General features: G+C 46.9%; 1 protein-coding gene across 3 annotated transcripts in view; it reads left to right on the top strand.

Annotated features, from left to right (window-relative positions):
* The window catches only part of LOC119404747 (uncharacterized), a 252,979-nt gene that overhangs the window by 208,818 nt on the left and 21,978 nt on the right, over positions 1-22,183 (top strand). For 2 of the 3 annotated variants that reach the window (XM_049419001.1, XM_049419000.1), the window contains 3 exons: positions 2,965-3,143; positions 3,884-4,023; positions 20,965-21,110. In XM_049419001.1, the coding sequence (XP_049274958.1) occupies positions 2,965-3,143; positions 3,884-4,023; positions 20,965-21,110 (465 nt within the window). The remainder of the gene's footprint in view (positions 1-2,964; positions 3,144-3,883; positions 4,024-20,964; positions 21,111-22,183) is intronic. The other variant, XM_037671412.2, reaches the window with a different exon arrangement.

The following is a 22,183-nucleotide window of genomic DNA, read 5'->3' as shown; positions in this document are numbered from 1 at the left end:
CGCGCAACCAGCGCTCCGCGCAACCAACGCAACCACGCGTCGCATTCCAATAGACCAGGAGACTGAGACGACTGAGAGAGGAGAGCGGCGCGCCACCCCGGCGCCAACCCCGTCTGCGTCGCCGAGCAAGGCGCCACAACGGCGCCAAAGGGCGAGCGTGCGATATGTATGGCGTATACGGCGGCTCTTCCGTATACCGAAGCCAATCGAAATGCGCTTCAGGAGGGTCCAGTGACTCCTTCCCAAATGCGAACTCTTTTTCTCTGCCTGTACCTTCCAAAAGGGGTCAGATGGACACCCGAAGAGAGTCACGGTTCCATGACCCTCTTTTGACTCTCTTTTTTCTTAGAGTGCACAACCGCAGGCGCTGCAATGCGCTGGAAGATGCGCATAATCTCTCTCACCTATGCTATTAGCATGCTCCCTCAGTCTGTCGTTAATGCAACGTCCCGTTTGTCCGAGCATGTATGGATTTTGCGCCACAGCCAAGTGTACCTAAGCAATGTGAGCAACTCGCCCAGAAAGAAATGCGTCTACCGTCGATTGCCAATGGAGCCATCATTGCATCACACCGCAAACATATCTCCTCCCGAAAACACCCCATGCTTGTTCTGCTTAGATCGCCAGCATTCTCAGTACCTCTCTTTGTCATTTGTATAAAACGCAAAATAATGCTGCAAAACTGAAACTATTTAAGGTTGCTTCATATCCTTTAGGCAAGCGCATCTCAGGATGACATAAGCAATGTTAGCGTGGAGATAACAATATCAAAAGACAGAGCCCTAGAGGGAAATGTTTTTGTTTTTTTTCAGTACGGTGATTAGGTACTTGCAGAAAAATCAGCAGTGTGCGAAGCACCTTAGAAATGGGACGCGAACGACTATGTACGTTTTGAAAATGTTTATTGCGACTTGCGCCGAACGCCGCGCCATTTTGCCTTGCGTTTCAATAGACAGATTTAGTTGGGCGTCCGGAACAACGTACGGACGCAGCCTGCCAGCCATTTCCTATGGCAGGCTGCGTCCGTACGTTGTTGCGGGCGCTCAACTAAATCTGTCTATTGTCGTTTTGCGCCGGCGCCGCATCTATGCTGCAGGGAGCTTCGACGGCAGGGTGCGGGCCTAAGGAGCTTCGCTCCTAAAAATTGGCTGGCGCTCGCGTATCGAGAGTAGATGTAAGCATCAAATAGCTACCGGCAAACATATTTGTCGGAGATGATACTAGACACAATCTTAACATGCGGCCACAACGCGACGCAGGCCTGAATGTTACTGAGCTGGAATGAACCCGTTTTGGACGAACCTCGTTGCTAGTTGTGCCGGCCAAATGCCGTCCGCGCAGCGTCGCACGATGCCGGCAAGGTCACGAAGCGCGGCGCCATCTCTCGAAGGATGGCGGCGCAAAGCTCGCGCCGCGAAGCTCACGTACTACTGGCGTTGAAAAGAGCAACGGCTCTTAGCGCCCAAAAATGCAATCAACTGTACGGTGCCCTGTATCTGCCTCTGGAACGTGCTTTTCGAAATGACAACTAAATCTTCAGCATTCCACAGTTACAGCTTCAGTGGTATTGTGAACAAACGTTGTGGAGAACTCGAGGCAGCATTTAACAGCGAAGTTGGTCTAGCTCGGCGTAGCGTCGTCACTTAAAAACTATCAGCATCATCGTGAACGGGTATGCGCCACAGAAATTGGGCAATAGACGGTCGGCGTATATCGAGGGAGGAGAGAAAGAGAGAAAGAAAGGAAGAGATGGAAAGAAAGAGAAAGACAGAAAATCTTGGCGAAAAAAAAATTCCTCACGAAGCGGCGGGATTCGAACCCGCGTATCCACGATCCGAAAGCAAGCGTCTTAACCACTCGGCTATCCAGGCACGCTGGCAGAACATAGCATAGCCTTGTATAGTATCGTATAGCAAGGGGATAGGCAAGGGATGTGAGGGTGACGAGGAGGGAAAGAAGGAGGGGAGAGAGGAAACAATAGCATATACAGAATGACAAAGAGAGATATAAAAAGAAAAAAAAATGCAAAAAGAAATAGAGAGAGAGAGAGAGAGAGAGAAAGATAGAAAGAATTAGGAAGCAAGCGAGAAATAAAGACAGAAAGATAGAAAGATAGATAGAAATAGAAAGAAATACAAATAACTGGAGACAGAAAATGCGGGAAGCTTGCACTATGTCGCACTAAGCTCTGCACAGCGAAGATGGTCGATGCTCAAGCAAAACCTAGTTACAACATAGCAAAACCTAGCAAGAACCTATTACGTCATAGCAGCAACCGGCGTTAGCCTAAAGACACGAGGATTCACCAGCTTGGCTGTGCCAAGCTTTGCGCGACTTAGCGCAAACTTGCCGCATTTTCGTTCTTTCTTTTCCTTTTTTTATACTTGTTTGGGCAGTAACTAGCCTATGTAGTGCTGTCCTCTACAAAGGGTTGGAGATCAGAGACCGCATTTTCTTAACTATTTACTGGTTGCCCGGATGTTCTCGTTCGAGTCACCTGGAGTGTAGTGAACGAAATTCAGTCACCTGTTTGAGTGCCCGGATAATGGCTTTGGCTTTTGGGTCAAGGTCACCCGAAATTGGCCAGCAACCGGAGCTAAACGCATTTCATGCTTAAAAGGCAAGAGGGCGACACGTTTAGGGCAGCAGATAAATAATCAGGGGGGTGGAAGATTGCCGCCACATGTCATGTATCTTCATTCGAAGTCCTCCCAACATCCAGAAAGCACCACTTCAAGCTAGATTTGCAACGCAGCGCACTAAAGTACACTTCACACGCACGTCAAACTATAGCAGATAGCTATACTTGCAATCGATAACAAGCAACTTTGTTCGACGAAGGATGTCAGACGCAACAGCGAATAAAATGAAATGACGAAGTCTCATTGAAGCAATCGATTTGAGAACGCGAAAGTCGGATTTTTTAACAGAAGTGTTTCTGTTCTCGCTTTCTCTCGTTCGCAGTGGAAATGCGCTGCGAGGCCACCGCCATGACGGCCATCATCCAGGTGACGTCATCGTTCCGCGGCCGCGTTTACGCCGTGGGCCACCCGCACCAATGTTTCTCGTCTTCCGTCACCGACACGGGTCACGTGGCGCTGACGGTTCCTCTGCACGGACGGCAGTGCGGCACCAAGAACCTGGTACGCACGTGGGCTGCGTTTTTTTTTCTTTTTTTTTAATCTTCGTACGCTATGTAGGAACCGCAGCCGGCGCTGCCCTATTACTGCTATTTCAATTATGTGGACGCTCCGTAAGAATACACCGTCGTGGTCGCCGTGACGCCCACACCGATGCTATTAATAGAGAATTTATACAGAACACCACGGCGACGCCGACGGCGAACTAATCTGAAGTGTCCGTATTGTTATGGGGAAAAAAATATCACTGCTGTCCTCTTGTACGACGTATACTCGAGTGCCACATTTGCCGTTATCCCGTTCGATAACCGTCGCTCAGTTATTCCTTACCATTTCCGACAATCGTAGCGCGGAAACAATAAAACATTTCAGCCATAGCGAAGACATTTGCCATAAGTCTTCCAATTATTACGAGTAAAACTCACGAAACGATTTATTGACCAATAACGACCGTGAAAATAAGATGGCATCAAAAAATCTCACACAGCAACACCATCGAGGGCGACAGCTACTCATAAATGCCAACTGGCCATGCACTACATAAAGGACAATTCTGCCACACTCTGCAGCAACACGAAACACTGGCGAATAGGGTGTTTATAATATAGTTTTTTTGCGCATGTCCATCAGCGTTTAGACCCTGACTTTGCAAACACGGTAATCTCTAAGGCCATTTTTGTGCGCCATTACGTGATTTGACCGCGACATTTCTCTTACACGTTGTCTTGTCTCGATCTGCACAGGGCAACGGGACATTCCTGAACAGCATCGTCGTGCAGCATCATCCGTACGTGCTGCAGAGCTCCGACAGGCGGATCGACATCTCCTGCGACTACGAGGAAGTGGAGCGCAAGCTGAGAGGCGGCAAGCAGGTCCTCGAAGGGTCGGTGTTGCCTGTCTTATCTCTTTCATCCCCAACACTATCGCGAGAACATGTACCAGCAGGCTCCCTCAAAAATTATTGAAGAACCCTGGTATTAGTAGCATGACGAAACTGTGCTGAATTGACGGACGTCAAGGAAAGTAATGAGAAAGACCGCTAGCTCTTAGCCGAGATATGACAGAATAGTTCCACAATAGCCAAACTCACTCATGAGTCCGCTCACTCAGACTCAGATCGAGCCATGAGCCTGAGTCTGAGTGAGTCCGAGTCCGAGTGAGCCATAAGGGCAAAATATATTTATTGAGTTAGTCTTAGTGAGCTCCACATTTTCTTTTTGGCCGACCTATGGTGATAACTACTCAACTTCAGCATTACTATCAACCTTATGTAAGCTCACGTTTATATTTACGTCTACTCAACCCTACTTCAACTCACTAGCGTTCATACGCCAGCTCAATAATTATTGATCAGCGGCGCGAGAGGCGGGGGGTGGGGAGGGGTTGGAGGTGCCTTCGCATACCCCCCCCCCCTCGACAAACTCTTTCACTAATAGAATCTCTTAATAAAATTATCTCTCGTGAGCCATCTCGTTCAATAAAAATGCCCTTACTGGATTGCGACTACTGTTAACTCGTATCTGAAAATGCGATATCAAAAGGGGCAGGTGAAGCACACATTATGCGAGGTATTGGAGTTAAAGAGGCATTGACACCATGGTCTTAAAAGTAGGGGTGTGCGAAAATTTGAAAGTTTCGAATATTCGTCGAATATTACATTCGAAATATTCGTATTCGATTCGAAAATCGTGTATTCGAAAAGTTTCGAATATTCGATAACTTCGAATATTCGAAAAAATCGAATATGCGATTCGATTATCATGCGTAAAATAACTCGTCTTCCACATTTCTGCTGCGTTCGTATCGCTAAAAATGCTGCCGAGAGGAGCGATAAACATCGTAAGTACACGGAGTCACAATATCTGCCTGCGACGAGCGCCCCAATACGTATGATTTATTGCTGGTGCATATCCGACGCGCAGCGCTATTGGCGATCATGTAACCGTACATTTTCAATATTATGCGGCCCTAACGTGCCGCACTACCACTCGTTCACTATGCGGGACCACTTCTGAAGAAAGACAGTGACCCATGTGACTGGTGGCGGACTGTAGGCACCTTCAGATACCCTAGTCCGGCAAAGCTTTGCCCCATGTACCTCCCTATACCAGCCACTTCTGTTCCAAGCGAGCGTGCCTTTTCAGTGGCAGGGGGGGGGGGGGGTCCTCTGTTAGAAGGGAGTGCCTGCTGCCTGATCATGTGGAGCAACTCATATTTCTTCATGATAACATCAAGTCATTACTTTCATTGTGCCGTGATATTTGCTTGTGTTGTGATGTGCATTGTGCTAGCCTGGACATTGTGTTCTGGAGATAGCAGTGTGTGTTTTGCTGCCAGTCGGGCTGTTAATGGTTCTTTTTCAAATAGCTACATGTTAAATAAAATATTGTTACTGTGGAGGCATTTTTCCTTTGATATTCGATATTCGATTTGATATTCGAAGGTGGATATTCGTATTCGATTCGTATTCGAAAAATTTGATATTCGCACACCCCTACTTAAAAGCTAATTTTACGCTAACGGACTCATGGGTCGACTCACTCAGACGCAGATCGAGTCGTGAGTCTGAGTGGCTGATAATTTGACGAGTTTGAGCCCTAGTGAGTCTGGTTGAGAAATATATTAGTGAGTAGGAGTCCGAGTGAGTCCAGTGGAGGAAATATTTAGTGAGTGTGAGTCCGAATGAGCCCTATGGGCAAAGTATATTTGATGAGTGTGTCTGAGTGAGCTCCATTTTTCATCGGCGTATGTGTGCACAATAATCATTTTCGAGGTGACTGTACAACAGTCCATAGAACTAATAACTAAAGCAACGGGCCAAAAGTTTCGCATTCACGCGGCCCCTCACCATGATGGCATGTGACTGCGAAAGCATGTTTTCCTTTCGCTTTGCAGTGTAACTTCTGCGATTTTTTTTTTACCAAGCTTCTCTTTCTGACCACCATGTAAGTAAAATATATCGTATTTTTATCGTTAATATAAATTTCCTCTTCTGTGGTAATCCCAATTTCCTCCTGTTCGACACACGTCACAGCCAGTTCTCATCAAGCGTTTTTTTTTTTTTAATGCGAACGTATTTCATGCTGGGATCCACCAAGAATCGACGCACGTCATTTCCGTCAATAAAAGGGTACGCGGGTATCTGGAAATGAAATTGAGAAAGAAATCTGAGTTAATTGACCTCCGACTCGACGAATTTCGTACTCACGAGGCTGAAGCGCTGACCATCACGTTGCAAACGCAAACAGGCTTGATCGCGCGAATGCGTCATATGCTTTCAGCTTGGGCAGGGATGGCACAACCATCTTTGAGCGGTCCCACGAAGCATTACGCCGAAATGCTGCGGGCACATCTAGGCGCGGCTTAGCCATCACTTCATTGGGCCATCGAGATGCGCGAGAGCGGGAGACACGCTTTCACTAGTGTGAGGACACTATACAAACTCTTCCTATTGCATTCGTCAGTGGAAGTGCATCGTTACACACCGGGCTGCCAAATACATTAAGTAGTCGGGTCAATAATGCTCGCCGTAGATGTGTCAGTGGATGTCAACATGTGTGTATCCACGTCAAAGGCTGCCACGCCGGCGCAATAGCAATACAAACAGTGAAAATGGCATTTCTCAACGTCCAACGCTGCGGCAACTACACTTTTGTTGAGACACGTTTCATTTTCCTGTAATCAACTATTCCTATGAAAGGGGAATCAACAAGTATTTTTTGTATAAAATTAAGGTTAGACTTATTGCTTTTATTTTATTGCTCCTTTCCAAAGTGTCTATCTCTCGTGCTGATTCATCATGTTAGCACAACTTACCCGTTGCGAAAGTACCATCTTTGAAGGTGGTACAAGCTGCTTCATCGGAGGAACTATAAACTTAAGCAGCTTCGTGCACCGGCAGAAAACAAGAAATAAAAAAAAAATGAAGCGTTGTTTTTGTACGCAGTTAACACTTGTTTGCTCGTGATTGATGGAGATCTAACCCATGATTTATGCAAACATAATCCGACGTCGAAACAGTGGTTAGCAGATGTGTTGCCTCAAGCGAGTAGGTGCGAAAATTGAACGCCTGGCCGGATCATCTTTAATGAAACACACGCAAGTTGCAAGCTAGGCGATAATAATGATCAACACAATCTGAAATGCACCGAACCTCCTCAAACGATATCAAGAACAAAAAGAAAGCCGCGGACAACGAGCAATGGTCAAGCGCGAATTCCAAGGGAGAAAAAAAATCAAATTGCAGACGGGGCCCTCATTGGCAGTCTTCACACTACGAGGCCCGCCGCATAGTTAAGATGGTATCGACGCGTTATTCGAGAGGGCCTTCATTACTTTCGGCTGGTCGTTATCTGTCGTCGGCCGTTGGCGCAGAAATATCGCTTCCTTGTCGATAAAGCAATAACAGATAAATGATTCGACGGTCCCGTTTTCTGTAATTTCCTCTTGCGTCTCTTCTGAATGAATAAAGGTTTTGATTACCATCTTCGTTTCGCCTCCCGGGCTGGCAGAAAAAGCGCCGCGAGATTTATTTTTTTTTGACTGCCATGTTTTATTGTGCGTCTGTGTGCGCGCGTGCCTGCGTGCGTGCGTGCGTGCGCGCGCGCGCGCGCGTGTGTGTGTGTGTGTGTGTGTGTGTGTTTGTGTGTGTGTGTGTGTGTGTTTGTGTTTGTGTGTTTCTAGGGGTGACGGGGCGCGTTTTATCAAGTCTTCTCATCCGGACACTTGCGCGTCGCTACGCATAAAGCCATTTCTCAAAGTCCCGCCGACGCCCAGCTCAAAGGAGAGGTCAAAATGCTCCGGCCAACGAGATCCATCGATATTTTTGGATGGCGTTGCCAAGCGTTCAGAACATTTCCTAGTCACGTGTTTTAACAGCGGAGTTGTTTAAGCCACCCCGGAAAGGCGTTGGTCGCCGGTTCGATCTCCGAAAGTTCTACGTAAGTTTCGAAAGTTCTACGTAATGGAATACAATGGTTATGACATCTACAGCCGCACGTGCCCGTGGTGATTTTGTGACGCTTACGTCAGTGCACAGTTCATCGCAGTGTGCAAATTGGCAGAAAACGCTGCACTTCAGTCGCGACGTTTGAAAAATGGCGAGGATGGCATTGCGCCAGAACGGGAGCTGTTACAGAGAGAGAGATTGCCGGCTGTGCCCCGAGCACGTTTAGTCTTTTGTTTCCTGCACCTTGCGCAATTGCAGTGCGGTAGTGCTATAAGTCTAGGCGCGTCTATAAACTGATGAAGTGCACCCAGTACTGCGCTGGTAATCTGAAAACAATGGTGCTTTGCTAAAACGTAGCGCAGACCTCGTGAATTCCACGTTTACTATGTGGGATACTTGGGCGGGAAAAACCTTTCGGAAATGCCGTAACTTTCCGCGTTATCCGGGCTACTGCCAGCAGAAAGCGTAGCGTATCAATAGCGTCCGCCTCTGTGGAACAGTGGCTACAGTGCTCGGCTGCTGTCTCGAAAATCTCCGGCTCGATCCCGGCTGCGGCGGTCGCATTTCGATGAAGGCGAAATGCTAGAGGCCCGTGTACTGTGCAATGTCAGTGCTCGGTAAAGAACACGAGAGGGTCAATATTACAGCGAAAGCTGTTATGAGATCATTTCACCGGCCGTTTTTGGCGCCGTAGTTGTCCGCCGCCGCCGCCGCCGGTGTCCGTAACCAGTATCGCTCGAAATAAGAAAAAAAAAACGAAATAAGAAAAAAATTCCAGGATGGAACGAGGTTCGAACCTGGGCCCTCTGCGTGGGAGCCCAGTATTCAACCTCTGAGCCATGCCGGTGCTTGAAACTGCTTTGCAAAAAGGTCCTATACAGGCTTGATGTCGGGAAGGAACCACGTTACCATATGCAATATAGCGTGGTAGAAGAGTAAAATAAGCACCAAGCGTCGCACAACGCGAATTCTGTAACCAGGCGTCACACAATGTGAATTGCGCAACGAGTAGGTTGTTGAATGCTTCCAACCCATTACCAAGGGCTCTGCCATAATTCTTCACCGTCATCAGGCACAGCATCAACAAAGTGCGCATAATGCCTTCAATGCGTTTAGCAGGTACCAGTGCTCTCCGTAGAACGACGAAAACTGGCACAGTGCCTGCTGCCCTCCTTCTAGAAAATTACAATGATTTATAGCGTAGTGGGTTCCTCGCAATTGCACTTGCATTGGTTGCCAAGGAAACCCATAAGCGCATGATCCATTCCCTCGGGGTCTCAGTAAAGTTCTTCGCCCCCCCCCCCCCCCCGTCTCTCTCCCACGTCAACATATGTTATACAGCATGACGGGAGAGGGAAATAGCGACCGGGCGTCACCCAATGCAAATTACATAACTGGTGGGCCGTTTAAAGCTTCCAACCCATTACAAAGGGCTGAGCCATAATTCTCCATCGTCATCAGTCGTCGCGTCAACGAAGTGCACATAATGCCTTACAGACTTGTAGCTGGTGCCTCGCTTCTCCGCAGAATGACGAATAATGGTTTAGTAGGTGCTTCCCAACTTCACAAAAATTGTGATTTATGGCGTAGTGGGTACCTTTCTAGTGTACTTGTATTGTAGCCCCAAGAGAGCTTACAAGGGGCTCTAGAAACGCCGCTCTTCCAGCTTTCGCTGTGACTGTGCTGCGGTTTCAGCGCAGGCCTGGCGTTTTTTTTTCCGGTGCCCTGCACTATGGCGCATCTGATAATCCTATCGTGGTTCTGGCGCGTAAAACCCCAGATATCGTTATTATTATTTAATTTTTTTTTATTTTACGTACTGCCTCCATGTGAGAGGGTTATTGCAGGAGTGGGATTATACATTGCAGAAAGGGCCGGAACAGACAAATGACACCAAGAGCTGTAACAGCAAAAAAACCATTTACAACAATAACGGTATTAAGCTTTTGTTATACATAATGAATTTTCAACAACAGTATTCACAAAATCATTCAGCGGGAGTGAACGGATGCGGCCAGGTATCGAATTCCATAATTCTGTAGTGCGGGCAAAGAAACTATGCATATCTGCACATAGCTACCAATAATAAATTTTCGATGTAAAGCGGGCATTAAGTCACTACGACGTTGATTTCAGGAAGCTGTGCAGTGTAGCATAATGCGCTCGTATAAGCCTATCCCAGAAATTCGTAATGTGGAAACACTATAGGTGGTGTCGCGCGCGCGCGCGCGAGAGAGAGAGAGAGAGAGAGAGAGCGGGGGGGGGGGGGGGGGTAGACAAATGCAATGAATGGCATGGAGGTTAACCAGACGCACGCTCGGTTTGCTACCCTGCACTGGGCGAGAGGGATAAAGGGACGAGAAGAGAGACAGAAGAAGAAAAGAGAGCGGTGGACAGCATCACAAGCACACTTGGGGGAGCACGTAAGTTATACACGCGATCGCACAGACCTGTTGACTTTATGCACTTCAGATAGCCCTTTCATTGTCTCTCGTGCCTTCGAGGCACCGATATGGAGCGCACATCAAAATTACGTACTTAACTGAATAACTAGAAAGCATCCACAGTCGGGCGGCTCGCTTCATCAGCTCTGAATATAGTAGTTGGGTCAGCGTTAGTGCCATTAAATCATCCATCGACATCGACTTCTTAACTCAACGAAGACACTGCGGCTGGCACTGTTTCGTAACCTGTATCACAATCGCCCTGACCTTCGAACCTCCATTTCACGTCGGCTTTTCAATTCCACGAGTGTGCAGCTTACAACTGGCTCTGCAAACGCTTTCAATAAATATTTTTTAATCTTGGCCGTAGAAGAATCGAACTCGCTTCCCGAATCAATCGTCCATGAACGTGACAGTTCGAAATTCAGGCAGTTGGTATCAGCTCACTAGGCAAAATTAAACTTAACAGCAGAGACCTTTACTTCACTGACTCAAATGTGAAACTCGAATTTTACTTTGCAGCTGCTCCTTTTCCTGATTTATAATAAACATTTTGCCCTTTACCTCTAAAGTGATATCATTTCTTTGTCCTCGCTTCCATAACAATGTGTAACGCAACCACCCCTTGCAGATTTTGCTTCCTAAACCATTACATCAAACATTTTGTAAACACGTCCTACGATGTTTTTTTTTCCCTTTTTTTGTGCTTGTGAAACCACCATGCAAATACTTTGTAAACACGTAGCATATATCCTTTTTTGTCTTTGTTTCATAGCAGTGCACAAAACTAAAATGCCTTTTTCTCTCCGATATTCCTGTGCAAATGTGACCTTGTATATATATTTCGCTACCCCCCCCCCTCCTTACGTAATGCGGAACCCAGGACCCTTAAGGGATAATAATAACTGATGATGATGGCGATAATGATGTCCATGGTCCTAGAATATTGGCCTTGAGTCCAGCCCCGCCACGGTGGTCTAGTGGTTATGGCACTCGACTGCTGACCCGAAGGTCGCGGGATCGAATCCCGGCCATGGTGGCTGCATTTTCGATGGAGGCCAAAATGTTTGAGGTCCGTGTACTTAGATTTAGGTGCACGTTAAAGAACCCCAGGTGGTCGAAATTTCAGGAGCCCTCCACTACGGCGTCTCTAATAAAATATCGTGGTTTTGGGACGTTAAACCCCAGATAGTATTATTATAATGGCCTTGAGTCCAGTTGGTTCCGAATGAGCAGCAAGCTTGGAAACAAAGCAGAACTACCCTAACTACCTAGGAACAGAAACGTGTGTTTGTGCGCAGTGATCAGCGCAATCTCGCTGTTCCCTTGTTATCTTTTGTTTCATCATTCATTCATTCATTGATGTAAGCGATATCATTCGTTCATATGATTATATCTTGCTTTCAAACAAGGATAAACCGAGCGGCCGTGATACTGCGTCAACTCAGTAGCTATTTGATTGCGGCGCCTCGCTTTTTTATAAAAAACTTGTATTCGACGTTTCGACCGCGGACCGGAAAGACTAGGCGAAACGTTCGCAAATATAGTGCGCCAAACCAACGACCGTCATACTCCGTTTTTCCTTCTTTATTCTAACATGCATGGTCTGAATGATTCCTTCCTCTTTACCACCACCATATATATATATATATATATATATATATATATATATATATATATATATATATATATATATATATATATATATATATATATATATATATATATATATGTCGGCCTCGAGTTTCGCGACAGGTAGTCCTTCTAATGACTTCCTCCACGCGGTATACAGCCGCTTGCGCAACTTGTCTGCTAACGACAAGGTAATATATATGTATATTTAAAAATATATCCGAGAAATAGTTTCTGCGTAAAAGTATATATAAAGCGTCTCTTAATTTCACTCAATGTTATAAATTTATGCACAGAAAATATAGCCGACGTCCAAAGTCTAGGCAAAATAAATCGGCGCATTAATTTTCAGTACAAAGCTCAAAGCTGCAGTGTCCCCGGGCGTATCTTGAAACTCCCTAATAAATTATGTGTTCACTGTTGAGCACCGCCGTAAGAATTTCGGGCGAACTTCGCTTGGCGATTATATTTGCGCACCGAAGCAGCGGAAGTGCGCTTTGAAGATTTTTTTTTTTTGATGAAGAACTTTAGCATGCAGATGACACTGCATTAAGCTTCAAGCTGGCGGACGCATGCTGCTTAATGACCTGGACTGAGCTAGTGCTTTGAGAAGTTTAGTATTACGAAAGAATACTGGGCTGCCATTTTTATCTTTAATTTAAGTTAAAGAGCAGACAGTTTTCAGTTTCACGAACGCGGTTTTGAATTTTCCTTCGCTTGGACTCATAATGATGTGCCATGCTCGGGGCCTGCCCCGGAGCTCTTCCTTAGGTGGTCAAAAAAGGAAAAAAAAAAAAAAAAAACGCGGTTCAGTTGTTATTCTCATTCTTTCAAGTTTCGGTGACTGAAAGTTGATCGTTTTCACTAGATATTTCTGACTTTAGAACTTCACTTTGCGGAAAATAAAGCATGCCATTATACAAACAGTGGCGCACGTGCTCTCGGTATTCTTGGCGGTAATGATGGTCCAACTTCATTAGTACATTTGTTTAGGAACCGGCCTCTCGATCCAGCGATTTCGTACTTCGTTATATATCTCAGACTAAACTATCGTATTACGCAAGTAATATTCGTATCAGTGGCAAATGTTCCATAGAAATAAATTATTTGATCATTACACCCGTTGATGTCGTTAGTCGTCGCCGCGGTTTTATGTTACGAACACGGCACTAATGGTTCAACGCGAATGCTGCTTTGGCGTCTGTTATTTCGATTCCTGAATTATCATCTATTTGGTGGAGACTAACATTAGTGTTAGAGATCTTTGTCCCGTCTAGAAAATAGAAAATGTTTGACGATAACGGTGACGGCCACTCACAAAATGGAAAATGAATATTTAAGCATATGACATCAAAACCGGCGCTTCTTTCGCTACTAACTCCAGACGGCCGCTCAGATAACCATCGTACAGAGTTAACGGTTCCAGCAGCCCTAAACCAATTTTCAACCGCAGGAGCCTGAGACGGAGAGCGTATACGTATTCGTGTAACTCCATAGCGAATTCGGCTCCAGACAGGAAAGGCGCCAGCCCCCCCCCCCCCCCTCCACTAAAAAAACAAAATTTAGTCGCATGCCCCCCTCCCCCCTTTAACAACACCCCCACCCCCCCCTCCTCAAGTAAACATAGTCAAACCACAACATGTAAGTTCTCCCGCCCCCGCCCCCATGACCCCTTCAATTGAAAAAAATGTGGTGCCGCTCCTGGTTCCAGAAATTCCAAATTTACTGCTAATACCACCTGGTTTAAACAACCTTGCATTAAAACGTAAGGAAGCACTTATAGATGTTGTCTACAATATCAACACCACCAACAACAATGACGTCGACCACGTGTCGCCCCCAGTCATATACGCTGTCACATCCAAGCGCACGTCTATACGCTTCGTCAAATTCTTCGATGCGTCCATACATACGAGACTGCGTTTTGCGACGCGTTTCGATCGATACGTATCCACAACAACGCAGCATTAAAAATCCCTACTCAACCGGGTAACAAGGAAACCGCCCCTCGAAGCCTTAATAATGAAAGCCCGGAAACAGGAAACGCCGCGAATCGTAATGAGCACGCGCGCTCGCGACGAAGCGAGGACAACGCGGTGATTGAACCAAATATGCGCGAACAAAGCTCTTCGTAATACCCAGCCCTCTTTGCGAGTGCCGAAAGAGGGATAAGAATTCTCTCATCGGGATCGCAGAAGGAATATCGAAGAAGTGTGACTGCGCAGATTCGTTCCAATGAGCACGCTGGGACTCCGTTGCTTCTTAAGCTCGCGTTATTCTACTTTCTTTTCCTTTCATAGTTGCAGCGTCGTCCTGCAGAACCAAGTGATGACGGTCGTTATGATCAATAAAATGTCGAGACGCTTCTCCCGTATTTCCTCCTTCCCCCCTGCACCTTCCGTTACAACTCTTGATCATCTGTTTGTGTTTGGGTTTTCTCCTTTGTTGGCTCTTTTATCTCGAAGATCTCGCCGATTCCTCGCAAGGAGGGGGTAATCGAGCGTCCCTACAGTCGCTCTTGTTGCCTTCCGCTTATCGGTTACAGCCGTGCCGATATGTTTCTTTATCTTGTTTAGTTTCGGTTTCCGGCAATTCCTGCCTGCGATTGGTTCATTCTTGTTGTGTTCTTTTTTTCAACTCCAGGATTGTGACTGAGGAGGAGGACACGCAAAAATTAACGCGCAAGTTAATTTATTACGTTCTGTTATCGAGTCCTTTTTTCCTTCTCTCTTACTTCCCGAAATCGCGTAGCGTCTTGGAGACTCTTCAGAAATCTCTTTACTTCGTTCTGTTCTTATCGCGTCCTCTCGTAACAAGCTCCCCGCACTCTTCCAATCCGGGCCGGCTTTTCTCGTGAAGTTGAACGTCGGAGCGTGTGGAATTAAAGAAGATATATAAACAAAGAAGGAAACCGATGGATTGCAGGAAGCACACTTGTCATTCTGGAGACTGTTGAATAAGGAATTCTAACGACGCTGTGTACACACGCGGCTGCGCACCTTGTGATTACCCCCGATACGATATGCAATGTTTATTTGAAAAAGAACGTTGGAATGCGGCACTCGAGAGGAACTTCATTTACGCGTGCCCGATAATACTTACCTTTCGTGCGAGTGGACTGCTTTGTTTCGCTCTTATTAGATTTTGTTATGACTGTACTTCAGAGCACAATTATTATGTTTTATAGATAATTTCTATGTGACGTCACAGATTCGGCTTGTAGTAACGAGAAAAGGCGGCCACGATGGCGGAAAGAGCACCGTATTGTCATACGCTCATTGTTTTACTTTTTTACGGTGACCGTTTTGCATCCAGTAATCACATAATCGATTTATTGGCCGTGTGCGTGTCTGTGCAACACGAAGTGTATGCGTGCGTGGTGCTAGATATGTCTATGCGTTAACTTTGACAATCACGGTTCGATGGTTCCTCTTCTGTCCATTGAAGCATTCTCTTCCAGGTCTTACGCAGCGAGAGGTCGATGTGAGGGGACATTGATAGCAATTACGGCGGCGCTTAAGTTATTGTCACACGAGCTTCATAGGCTCTGAGTGTCAACCTACTATGTTGATGGCTAGCACCGGATACCTTCTAACGGTCGCCAGTGATGTGTGGTGCGCTCGCATTTAATTTCGTCTTATTATACCTTCAATTTCTTAAGCTAACGGTGATATGTCCTTATTAAAGTAGTAAGGTTCCTTACGTTAAGCATTACTGTACTTCACAGCAAGCTCTGCTGACTATTTCACCAGGCTTATACCCATCGTTTCGTGAACTTAGCTTTTTTGAACCGAAATCGTTAGAAAAGGCACGCGTGCATTAACCAATCCTGCGGTGCGAGGAAAGCGAAAGTGAAAAGGAAAAAAAAAAGATAAAAGATTCCGTGTGAAATTGGCTAAATGCGCACCGGCGGTGTTCGGCGTACGTTCGAACGTTGACTGAAGGCTCATTGCGTAGTCGGTACGGAAACAAATTTACCCCCTCTCACCACCGTTCCACATTCCTTGCTTTTGATTTCCGAACGAAAAAATGTAAGAATCCCGACGAAATATACCGGAATGCAGGTGTAGAGTGCACATACACGCTAACACACACAAGACGAAGGTAAAGTAACGGAAAGAATAGCGAAGGCACCGGGTGGCTATATGGAAGCTACAGCGTACATCAAGCGGTCTTCGGAATAATCTGCAGCCAGCGAGCTAATTACCATACTGAAGAGCCCTCGAGTGCGACAGAGATTATAATAGAAAGCGGGAGAGCGGCAGCGTCGACTAATGAGATACGTTAAGGTTTTTATTTCTCGGCCGCCCCCTAAGTGGCATTAGCAGGAAGCGGTGAAAGGGGGGAGGGAGGAGCCCCGCTTAGCGCGACGCTAGCTGGGGCGCTGCTCAGCGTCAATAGCAGCAGGGAAGGTAGGGAGACTACAGCGAACGCGCTCGGGCACGTCATCCCCATTCGGTGGCGCGCGCTCGGTGTGCACCTAATAGCCTGGAAAGAAAAGGGAAATCGGGCACCAAGAAAAAGAAAGGGTCCTCGCAGCCGATGCTATGCATTTGCAAGGATGGGGTAGTGTCGTACGGTGTCACCTTGGTTGTGTCTCCCAGACGCTATAGACTGACTTACAAAAGGGGGTGACGGGTTTGGAGCTTGACCTACAGCACGAAAGTGACGGCGCGTGAAGAGACCGACAGGTCATTTGTGATGTCACTGAAGACATTTACAGGTCGCGGTGTCGTCTTTTCTTTGTGCCTAATCCTGTGGCACGCGTCCGTAGCGCTGTTTCCGAGCTAAATAAAAAGGAATAACATAGAAAGGGCACACGAGCTTAAGTGGTTTGTTACAGCACGTTCCTGGGCTTAAGTGATGTTAAGCCTTTGAGAAACCCAATATTTACTAGATGCCTGGGGATAATCTTGACAGCCATGTGCAACGGGAACTGCTTCGTACTTCACATTGCAGATCCGTTCTGAGCGCGTTCAACTGTTCAAGCACACGCACACGCACACGCACGCACCCCCGCACGCACGCACGCACGCACGCAGGCAGGCAGGCAGGCAGGCAGGCAGGCAGGCAGGCAGGCAGGCAGGCACGCACGCACGCACGCACGCACGCACGCACGCACGCACGCACGCACACACACACACACACACACACACACACACACACACACACACACACACACACACACACACACACACACACACACACACACACGCAGTGTGGTGGATAGAATGCTGCGCCGGCGAGCAATTAGTGGTTCTTATCGCAATTGCGTAGTGAATTGTTGTACGCCAATAAAAAGAATGGTGCAACAAGGGTATTTCTTGTTTTCTTTGCGAATGTGCTTTTAAATGACGTAGCAATTCGTTTTGTATACCATGTGGCCGTTTAAACAAGACAACAGGACATAAAAAAAGCGATGACTTGTTTTACAACTGTGTTAATATTAGACGAGCAGCTGTAAACAAAATTATTCTGCACCATTTGCTGGAATTAAGGGTTTAAATGAAGCCACGCTTTTCGCCCTCTTAAAGCGATGTCCAACGTGTACAGATATTAATCCATTCGCCGAACTTTGCTTTTGCAGTGTATAGAAGTGCGAGACGCGGAGTAAAATGTTTACATTGTTGCTTAGTTACCTACATAACCCGCATATGTACTAGTAATTGCGTGCTTAGACATACACGGTTACAGCCTAAGAATAAATGCAAGCTCCGCCCGCGAAGCCACGAAGCGGTTGTCAATAACCCATGTTGGAGAGTCGTGGAATCTGGTTTCCTTTCGAACCGCAAGTACTTTCTCTGTGCTAATGTACATACCACGCATATTGTAAACTAAAGGTTTGTCGCGCCTACCTAAAGTATGACCGTTGGTTAAGTAGCGATGCCAGAATCTCTGAAGAAATTTGCCAGGACATTCAAGTTTGCGTCTTAAAATCAGCGACACGCATACGTCTCTACATGGGTACACCAACTATCTAAAAGGCGCGGAAAGTGCTTGACGTAACGGAAATTAGCAAATGTGATTGGAGGGAACGTCTATGCAAATTCTCTGTGGGTGGGAAAGTGGTGGATATGGGCGGAGCTTGTATTCAGTCTTAAGTTAGCAATCGACTATAGACGTAGAGGCAATAGTAAACTGCCGCAGCGCGTTTAATAAAGGCCTTTGTTTACGCGTACCAGCCCTCAAGGCGGTGCACGCACTTTCAGGACGTGCTTAAGCCGGCATGCCCAGCATTCACCGCGTCGAAGCGGAACGAAAGAGCACCGCGGTTCATATAAGGGAGCAGCAACACTTTCGCATACAACCATTGAGCGCTTGGGAAAAAAAGAATTAAAGTAATACAAACAGAGGAACAACGAAGAAAGGAGAGCGGCGTGATGGACGTGGCTAATGACAGTGTTGGCCCCGGATCCAAGCCGTCGCCCCATCCGGGCGCGCCGCCTTACTCATATATACTGCAGGCTGGCTTTTCGCGTTTCACCCAGGTCTACCCACAGCATTGCTCGGGCCCCGCGGGCATGGCGGGGCGCGCTAGAAGCGATTATTACGGTGGCTTCAACGTTGCCAGCGCTGGATGAAGAAGAAGAGGGAAGCAAGGAGAATGAAGGAGAGGGGGGGGGGGGAGGTAAAGAGGGATGCGAAGAGCTGCGGGCATGCCGGATGCCTCCGGTGTAGCGACGGCAAAAAAGCCAACGCCGCAATGCTGGGAGGCCGACGCTTATATAACCTCCTACTTGCCTCCATCGCTGCGGGCACTGCGGGTACCGCTTTCGCTACGTTAGCTCCCATGTGTCGTCCTTGATGCACTGTTCCGTTTTTTTTTTCTCTGTTTTGTTTTCGTTTCGGCAGCTTGTCAGAGACCCGCGTGTGTCGCCGCCGCCCGGTGGCAGATTGTGTACGACGCTTTCTGCGCTCTCAGTTTTGGGCCTTCGTTTTGGGAAACTATATATGTATGTCGCGTGCTTGCTTTCCCTCCTGCCTGAGTCTTATTGCGGGCCTATTTCGCGCGTCGAGCCCATTTTTTTGGTACGTAGGGAGACTCATTCAGCCGTGTCGGAGTAAAAGGGAGGAAAGCTGGCATCGCTGGGAGGGTGAACGCGTATGCCCTGCGGGCACCTGCTATTCGGTGCAAGCGCGCGGCGTCAGCTGTCACATATGAGGCCTTTATGTTGTCGGCCAGCAAAGCGAAAGAAGAAAAGAACTTTATTGGCCGTTGTGCCGTGTCGTAAGTAGAAGGAATAAGATACGTAATCTACACAGCGCGGCGCTATGTACGCAACCGGCCAAAGCTTCAATAACGCGTTTCCGCGGAAAGCATGCCCTGGACGTCGTCGTCCAAGATGGCGCCGACTAAAGTGGGCCGCACGTTGCGGGTGTATACGTAAGCGTAATCCTTCACCACCTTCCCTCGTGCTTCACTTGATATTACGTGACGTTTTCAGCGAGTGTTTTCTGCGTTGGAATCCGTTAATCCAACGGGAAAACCAAAATAAATGTCGCAGTTTCGCCGCAAGGGCGAAGCAATGAATGCGATGACAAAAGCAAAAACAATTAATAGCAGTCTGATCTACGAGACGCTTAAAGAGCTCGCCAAGGCAAATCAAGAGCATCATAAAATAATGTTCCAGCGGACACCGGGACATTGCAACATTCCTGGCAATACAGCAGCGGATGCCCGTGGCCAACAAGAGGTTTGCAGAAGTGTGCTTTAAAAGAATTGAAAATTTTTCTTGAAGACAGTGGCATTCTTGGCCATTACTAGTGTATTTAAGTTTTGTTTTGTTTTAACGGCAGAGTGCATATTTATGTGCGTGTTGACTATTTTTGTCTTGGTTATGTTATGCAACGGTTGCTCTTCTTTTTTTTTAACATTACCGTGTGTACACATGTCATTGTTGAATGTGTTGTTTTGACTGTTATGTTATGTCTTGACTGTTACGCTAAATTGCATATTGTATGTACTGCGGGTTAATTGTGATTAGTAATTTGGACCCTATGTACCTTATGTTTATGGACCCTATGTACTCTATGTTTATGGACCCTATGTACAAAAGCTAAGGAGTAGCCGGCGCCTTATTTGTGCGCCAACATCTCCTTACATCACGTCAATAAAAAAAAATGCGATAACGTCAAATTGGAATGTCATATGAAGACAGGCTAGCAGCTCACTCCTTTAGCAAACACGGCCGCTGTAGATAGCGAAGCGGCCGCTTCGTGCGGTCCATGGCTTCAACGCAAGCTTTGCGATGAAAGCACAACACGTTCAAAGCTATGAGCCATTTGTTGAGCCCCCCTCTAGAGATAAGCGCGCGAGCACAGGCGACCACGCCCTGCAGATCAAAGCACGACGCCCGAGGAGCGCAGCCCCACTCCGCCGAAAGACGGGCGGGGCGACGCCCTTTAAAGCGCGCCCTTGGGGCAAAGAATGTGACAGCGCGAATGGAACAGGGACGACAAAGGAACGAAGACCACGGGACAAGCGCTGACTGCCAACTGAATTGGCAGTCAGTGCTTGTCCCCTGGTCTTTGTTCCTCTGTCATCCCTGTTCCATTCGCTGCTGTCACTTTCTTTGTTCTAATTATGAACCAACTAGCCCTCATCAGGTTGTTACCGTTGGGGCATTTGCGCCATCTCGCGGGTGATAGTGAATAAGTATCTGCCACGCTGAAGCACCTCAGATATCTGCGTACCATCAACGGTAAATGGTGCGGCAAAGAACGTGTTCAATAGAGTCCTCTCTATTACTGCCGTCATATGAAAATGACGACGTCTATTCTTTCGTCTCGTGCCGTGCAGGGACCTGCAAAGTCTGACGCAAGTCATCACGGGACTGGCTCCTACGCCTCCCGTTCGACTGAGGGTCGTGAACGCGTCCGGAGATGAGGTCGCCGGCGTCGACCTCGGAGATCCGCTCTACCTGAAGGTCGACATGGAGGACGAATGTGAGCAAAGTTTCTTTTGCGCATGCTCACTGTTTCGCGAGACGCTTTGGAAGTGTCGGTATCAGTCAGCGACTGGACGTTCGAACGCACAGCCAAATTCAATGTAACTAGTGGCCCGGACAAGGCTTACTTTTGCGGGCAAGACGGACTTGAAATGAGCAAGATCAGTTGAAAAACTTTACACTTCGGGTTCTCTCATCAATTATTTGTTTACCTCACTGTTAAAAAATGAAATAAAAAAAGTAGGTGGAATGGCAAAAGGAAAGTTGTGCTGCCTGTTCTTGCTTTGATGAAGTCCTACTGCGTAAACGCTTTTTTTTTCGGAGGCACATTATTCAACCATTATGAATAATTTCGAAAGTACAAACTGTGTGAGCTATTCGAAGGCCACCAGTTATTATTTTTAATGATCAGTACACGCCTGGTTAAAAAAAAAAAAAAGATTGACCATTTGCTTGTAGTATGATAACGTGTTAAACGAGTGTTCTCTGCAGCATTCCCACTTGGATGCGGACGCTGTATAGCTAACAGTCGAACCCGCGACATCGAGTCTAGCTGAACAACTCTATGGTCAATCATACGCGTTATAAAACTGCACCACTGAAACGGTCTATAGAAGTGCAGGTTTCTGCTATCCAACTTGGATCGATTCTATTGTTTCCCTACATTCATTTTTTTCTTCGGTCGCAAATAAGGATAAACCCTCGGCCTTTATTGGATTTGAATGCTCGCAGAACAACTTCGAGAATTCGGCAAAGAGCGGGTACTGATGCGAAAAGGCGGAAAACAAAACAACTAAGACGAAATGAACGGCTTCTTTGTTTAAATATAATATCAAAAGGAAGCAAGAGCCTCCCACTTTGAATAAACCTATACATAGATTCCTTTACTTTTTTAATAATTGAACAAGAAAGCGAATGCGAGAAGACAGGGAGAAACCGGGCCACTGCCGCAGTGGTGCTGCATATTCTCATCCTCGTTGTGAATCGAATTCGGCCTGGCCAGACCACGTGGAAAAACCGTGATATGCAAAACATTCGCGCGCGGTGGTCGGCCAGCCGAGTCAGGAACGA

Source organism: Rhipicephalus sanguineus, chromosome 9, assembly GCF_013339695.2.
Source record: "Rhipicephalus sanguineus isolate Rsan-2018 chromosome 9, BIME_Rsan_1.4, whole genome shotgun sequence".
In the NCBI taxonomy this organism is placed as follows: Eukaryota; Metazoa; Arthropoda; class Arachnida; order Ixodida; family Ixodidae; genus Rhipicephalus; species Rhipicephalus sanguineus.
The sequence above is the reverse complement of the archived record's forward strand: the minus strand, read 5'-3'. Positions and strand labels throughout refer to the sequence as shown.